Here is a 6,856-nt window from a genome sequence, read left to right as displayed (position 1 = left end):
ACACAACTGTGTCCTCAGCTGCCAGCCCTTTCCACATGCGCCGCGTCCTCAACTGCCAGCCCTTTCCACGTGTGCCGCGTCTTCAGCCGCCAGCTCTTTCCATGTGTACCGCGTCCTGAGCCGCCTGCCCTTTCGGCGTGTGCCTCCGTACCTCTGCACTTTACTTCCGCACCTCCTCTGAGTCTCAGTATGCTTTTCTCTTTCCTTCTAGTTGTAGAATTTCCACTCAGCCAGCCTTCCTGTGGTTCTGGATGATGTCCGTTTTGTCTTTTAGTTGTATTTTTGAAGTGGTTGTGTGAGGCAGCAATTTCCGGTGTTTACCTATGCTGCCATCTTATCTTGGTTTCTCTTTCAGTAAATGTTCATCATAGTGTTACCCTACAGTATATTATCTATTGTCAGGTATATGTGTATCAATCTCTAGTCTTGGCACATGGAAAAAGGAAAAGGCTATTCTTCTGGGAGACAGCCACTGGAATCTTAGATTCTCAGGGCTTGGGAAGGCTTGTCATTCACCATTATGTTTTGTTAAGTTCGGCCAGAAGCAGCAGTGGTAGCAGTATGTGCCATTATTGACCTTTTACTCTGTGCCTAGTGCTGTGCCAAGTGCATTCATATCCCCTGTCTTATTTTTTGTTAGAATGATAACATGAACTTTTTAAAAAATTTAATTGTTTTGCCGAAACCAGTTTGGCTCAGTGGATAGAGCGTCGGCCTGCGGACTGAAGGGTCCCAGGTTCGATTCCGGTCAAGGGCATGTACCTGGGCTGCAGGCACATCACCAGTGGGAGATGTGCAGGAGGCAGCTGATCGATGTTTCTCTCTCATCGATGTTTCTAACTCTCTATCTCTCTCCCTTCCTCTCTGTGAAAAATCAATAAAATATATTTTAAAAAAATTTAATTGTTTTATTGATTAAGTTATTGCATATGTGTCCTTATCCCCACATTACGCCCCCCCCACTCAGATAACATGAGCTTTTTATTATTATCCCCATTTTACTGATGAGAAAACTAAGGCTTAGAGGTAAATTGCATGGCAGTTAAGTAGTAGAGTTGGGATTTGAATCCAGAACTCACTAGCTCAAAAGCACATATCCTTAATGACTATATTACTGTCTCTCAGAGGTGGTTAATCTTGTAAGTATTCTAAAGCTAAACAAGAATAAGGCATTATAAACAAACAGTAAAAATTCTCATGCATTATTTAATACAAGTTAACTCTGTGTTTGAATAATTAAAACTGACTTTCACATTTGACTTGTCCCTTCCCCTCACATAGTCTAGAAAATCAGATTACAGTATTCTTCTTTATCTGTGGACAATACATTCCAGGACCCCTATGGATGCCTAAAACTGTAGATAGTACTGAACCATATATATAATGTTTTTCCTATACATACATACCTTTGATAAAGTTTAATTTATAAATTAGGCACAGTAAGAGATTAACAGCAATAACTAATAATAAAATAGAACAATTATAACAATCCTATATACTAAAAGCCTAATATGCAAATTGACTGAATGGCAGAATGACTGGCAGAACAACCGGTCGCTATGATGTGCACTGACCACCAGGGGGCAGATGCTCAATGTAGGAGCTCCCCCCAGACCACAGGTGCCAGGCCAGCCAAGGTGGGTGCCAGTGGGGTTCCGCGATCGCCTCATTGGTCACCTCTTAATGTGGGGGGGGGGGAGGGGTAGTCAGGGAAGACTCCCTGAAAGAAGTGCTGTTTAAATGGAGACCTGAAGAATCCTATATAATAAAAGCCTAATATGCAAATTGACCAAACAGTGGAATGACCTGCAGAACAACTGGTTGCTATGATGCTCATTGACCACCAGGGGGAAGATGCTTAATGCAGGAGCTGCCCCCAACCTGCAGGCCCCAAGCTCCAGGCCAGCTGGTTGCTCTGCCAAGGGAGGCAACAGGTGGTGGCAGCAGGGGGCAGTCAGGAGAGTGGGTAGTGCCAGGCTGGCCAAGGCGGGTGCCAGTGGGCGCCCGCCAGATCACCCTGCTGTCACCTCACAGATTGGCCTTTAGGGACCCTACCTGTGCACGAATTTCGTGTACCAGGCCTCTAGTATACTATAATAAAAATTATGTGACTGTGGTCTCTTTCTCTTTGATGACTGATCTGATAACCAAGACAGCTACTAAGTGACTAATGGGCGGGTAGTGTATACAGTGTGGATATGCTGGACAAAGGGATGATTCATGTCCTGGGCAGGATGAGGGGGACAATGCAAGGTTTCATCCCACTACTGAGAACAGTGCACAATTTAAAACTTATGAATTGTTTATTTCTGTAATTTTCCATTTAATATTTTTAGACTGTGGTTGACCACTGTAATTGAAACTATGGAAAGCGAAACTGTGCATGGGGTGGGGAGAATTGTTGGAATAAGAAGGGGTAGAGGGAATAGTACTTTCCCACTGATAATTCCATACTTGGTTAAGTGGATTTTGCTTGAATTTCCTTCCTTTAGGCCTTAAATGTCAAAATGGAAATTTATCCTGAATAAAGTGACTTCTGAGATAGGAACTATTATGAATGAAATTATTTAAAATGGCATCTTCCATATTTCTCACTTTTAACTTGGAAATGCGCTCTTTTGTCTTTTGGTGATCCAAAAACAGTGCAACTAACATCAGATTAGTTTTTCTGGATGGGGTAATGAAGTTAAATATTTATTTCTGTGGCTGTAATGGGGACTGCTCTGTGAATTCCACTGTACCTTAGTGATTAATGTGACCTTACCTGAGTCTTACCAAGTATTTTTGCCTTCTGGGCACAATAGAGACAGACTCTCCTATTGTTTGCAGTTCACCTCGTAAAAATTTGAAAGCAGGAAAAAATGTTTTTTCCCCTCTCAGGACAAGTTTGCATTCTGCTTTTTTTTTTAAAAAAAAAATGTATATTTTTTCATTGATTTTAGAGAGGAGGGAAGAGAGAAAGAGGGATAGAAACATCAATGATGAGAGAGAATCATTGATTGGCTGCCTCCACACGCTCCACACTGGGGATCAAGTCCACAACCCAGGCATGTCCTCTAACTGGGAATTGAACCATGACCTTCTGGTTCATAGGTCATTGCTCAACCACTGAGCCATGCTGATCTGGGCTGCCTTCTGCTTTTTAAATTAAGTTTGCACTTTCCCTGTGGTATGAAGACAGAGCCCTCCACCTGTGGCTGGGTCTGCAGCCCTCTGCCAAAAGCCGGGGCACTTTCTGCTTGAATTGCCAATGCTGGGCAGCGGCAAGAAGACCTGCAGCAGGCAAGCCAAACGTTTGTTTCATTCTGGATGTCAATAAAAAGAGTTTCACCCGATCCTGACCTGCCTGAGAGACGGAATAGGGAAGTTGTTCATTTCTTTCAGTGCTTTGGGTTTAAGACACACTCAAAAGACATTCTTCCATAGTCCTGAGGTTGATACCTTGTTAACAGCCCAGTCACTAAAAACAGAAGAGCAGTGCTGCCAGAAAAGTGGCTCCTAAGAGTTGGGGTCCAGGGCACTGGTTAAAGGGAAATTATTCCCGGGCTATTTTGGAGAGTCTAGTCCTGAGGACAATTAAACAGTCCAGACAGGTCACTGGGTGAGACCAATTTCCTGCTTTGTTTATTTGAGCCTGATTGTTTTCACCATCGAGCAGCAGGTCATGGTCCTGCTACACCGTTACCCAGCTCTGCGGAGAGCAGTCCCTTTCATATTTGGTTTCTCCAGGCTTCCCTCAGGACCCTAGCCATGTCTTTATCTGGTTGGATTGCTCTGGGGTCTCTCTCAGGTCCAGGGCAGAGGGCAGTGCCAGTAATCACTTTCGACTTCATCTTATGCAGGCCTTTGGCTTTATGTCTCGAGTTGCTCTACAAGCAGAGAAGATGAATCATCACCCGGAATGGTTCAATGCCTATAACAAGGTAATGAAATTGCCTTATTTTGGGATCACCTGAATTATGGAGTTTAGGAAACCTCTTTCTTCCTTGTCATCCTGTACAGCTAAATGTCACTGTGTTTAGGAAAGTATTTTTTTTTTCTCAGAACCCCTGTGTATTATTGCAATTTAGTAACAAATTTTCAGATCTGCTCAAGAGAACCGTGACTAAGCCCTTTATTTTCATGTTTGTCTTCTGTTGAAACTAATATGAAAGTTGGGCCATATTAGGCTCCTGAATTAAACTTGAATATCAGCCATGCAGATAAAATGTTAAACCCTATTAAGGTAAATTATTGAAAAAATCGGAAGTAAATATCTCGAGGTAAATTTGCTCAAAAGCTGTTCTTTAAATAATAACTATTTATTAAATGCTGTTTCTGCAGTAGGAACTGACCTTCTTAAGACAAACAGCAGACTAAAAAGATTTCACCAATTAATTTTAAAGGGGCATAGTGAGAAGAATACCCCTCAAAAAGTGTCCTTGCCTATGGTCATACCATTTAGAATTTATCTAGTTTTTTCTGGGGTTCTTTTTTCTCTTTGAAAGTCCTCTTTGAATAAAGAGAAAATTTCATATTTTTGTGATTTATTGGAATAATTCAGAGCATGTAGGTACCAGGATAAACTTTTCTTTCACAGCTGCCTCTCCTTGCCCATAACTTTGCTTTTGCCTTTTAATTGATTTGCAAAGAAGCAAGAGTCTATTCTTTCATCTCACACCCACCTCACTTTCCTAATTTGGAAATGGGCCTTTTTAATGTTGCAAAGATATTACCTTTGATAGCTTGGTTTTTCTCAACGTCCTGAAAATAGTGGGTATAATTAAAGTAATGGGAGTTCAAATGAAATCTCAGTCTCTCTCTCTCTCTCTTTTTTTTTTTCAAGAGACAAAATTTGAGATTCTGGCAGCTGAATTGCCCGTCATACGAGAGAACCTTTTCATCCCTGGGCAGCTGCTGGGGCCAGCCTGAAGCTGACTGTGCCCCTGGAGTTCACTGGGTTTTGGAAATGCCCTATTTATTCATGTTTTCTAAATAATTTACTCTGACCAGTTCTTAAACATGAATGTTGCATAATAGATTGATTTCTGAACCACGAAAGCAGAATACCACAAATTGCAGGTCCGAGTTTTAAGAACTACTTCTTTCTTTCTTAGGTCCAGATAACTCTCACCTCGCATGACTGTGGTCAACTGACCAAAAGAGACGTGAAACTGGCCAAGTTTATTGAACAAGCAGCTGCTTCTTTGTGATTTCTTTCAAAATGCTTGTAAAATCTTATGCACATCTTAGGTGTAATGTACTTTGAGGGTGATTTACATGAACAAATTAAGCTGAAAATTTAGTTCACCTTTCTACCACATTTTGTAAAATCATTGCTTAAATACAAAATGATTTAAATTTGAGCCTGAGGTATTTTTCATTATATCTAAGTCACATATGTAAGGCATACCAACCGAAGTAATTGTATTAATAATACAGTATTGAAAAAGAGAAGTAGCATCTTTAAAGACCAGAAATTGGGATGGAGGAGCATTCACACATTTTATAACCTGGAAATTCAAGTGATTATGTTGACTTTACAAATGCATTGTGTTAGAGAATAGTTGTAAGGTAGAAAAAGAATGATAAACTCTGTAGGTAAAGGGTTGTAACCATCTATAACAATTCTTAGGAAGTTAAAATTGATTCTTTAGCTGCTGTTATTAATTAGATTTACAAAGTCACAAAAATTGGGTGAGCTGTCTTGTATTTTATTCCTACTTTTCAGGCAGTCAGTTGAAGGAAGAGGACAAGTGTTTTGTCCATAACTTCCAGAACCTCTGACCTCTGAACTGAAGGTTCATAGCCGTTGAGCTAGAAACTACTTGGGTATTATCCAGTAATGAACTCTATTTACTCCTTGTTTTACTGACAGGAGTAAAATGGAATATAAAGTAATCTATTATTTAAAAATCGCAATAAGCATTCTTTGAAGGAACTCAGAAATGTACTTATTAATGAGCTTAGAATGTATATTAAAAGAATGTATACATATATATTCATCCAAGGAACACGTGTTAATCTCTCGAAGCATTATTGTGGGAGGATTTAATAGGAATCATCTTTGAAACTGACCTCACTTTAGAGGCCAGAAAATTCACTCTGCATTACAACAAGCAAACCTTCCCCTCCCCACCCTTCCCCAGCCTCCAATTTGAGAAACTCAATAGGAACATGACAAGGAGGCTGAGCTCTCTGAAGCTAATTCCTGGCTGGTTCTGTTGGCCCGGGAGAGGCAGGCACAGTTTGCCCTGTGGATGTGGAGTGTGCAAGGAGGGGAGAAAAAGAAGGCCACCTAGACTCTGCTGCTGGGGACCCGGAGCCTGGGTGCTAGAACTTATGCTTCTTAAAATTCTTTTAGAGGAAAAGGCAAAGCTGTGTGTTTTTATAAACTCGTATTTATAGATTTTGAGGAACTTTTATGTTTTATTACCAAATATTTTAGTTCAGTACTTCAATTTTTTTACATGAGTTTTTAAACATGAAAAAATATTTTAAGAGTGAATAATACTACCTAAGATATGGTGATGGGAGAAGATTTGACTTTGGGTCAAATCTTTGGGTGGTGGGCACGCAATGCAATATACAGAACTTGTAACATAGAAACCCACACCTGAAACCTATATGACTGTATTAACTAATGTTACCCCAATAAATTTAATTTTTAAAAAGTGAATAGTAAATTGAACCCTTATGTACTGATCATGTAGATTTAGCAATTACCAATATTTTGCCCCAGATACTTCATATAATCCCTCATTTCCTTCTTCTTTGCTAAAGTATTTCCCTGATAGCATTTCATTTTGCCCCCACATCCTTCAGTGAATATCTCTAGAAAATAGGGTAATTTTCTTGTATTAACCAGAATGCCATT

General features: G+C 40.2%; 1 protein-coding gene across 4 annotated transcripts in view; it reads left to right on the top strand.

The window, feature by feature from the left end:
• The window catches only part of PCBD2 (pterin-4 alpha-carbinolamine dehydratase 2), a 53,990-nt gene extending 47,852 nt beyond the window's left edge, over positions 1–6,138 (top strand). For all 4 annotated transcript variants that reach the window (XM_015563523.1, XM_015563529.1, XM_015563518.1 and 1 more), the window contains 2 exons: positions 3,843–3,923; positions 5,097–6,138. In XM_015563523.1, the coding sequence (XP_015419009.1) occupies positions 3,855–3,923; positions 5,097–5,192 (165 nt within the window). In that variant the 5' untranslated portion in view covers positions 3,843–3,854 and the 3' untranslated portion in view covers positions 5,193–6,138. The remainder of the gene's footprint in view (positions 1–3,842; positions 3,924–5,096) is intronic.
• Positions 6,139–6,856: the final 718 nt, after the last annotated feature.

Source organism: Myotis davidii, unplaced genomic scaffold (assembly GCF_000327345.1).
Source record: "Myotis davidii unplaced genomic scaffold, ASM32734v1 scaffold471, whole genome shotgun sequence".
Lineage (NCBI taxonomy): Eukaryota > Metazoa > Chordata > Mammalia > Chiroptera > Vespertilionidae > Myotis > Myotis davidii.
The sequence above is the reverse complement of the archived record's forward strand: the minus strand, read 5'-3'. Positions and strand labels throughout refer to the sequence as shown.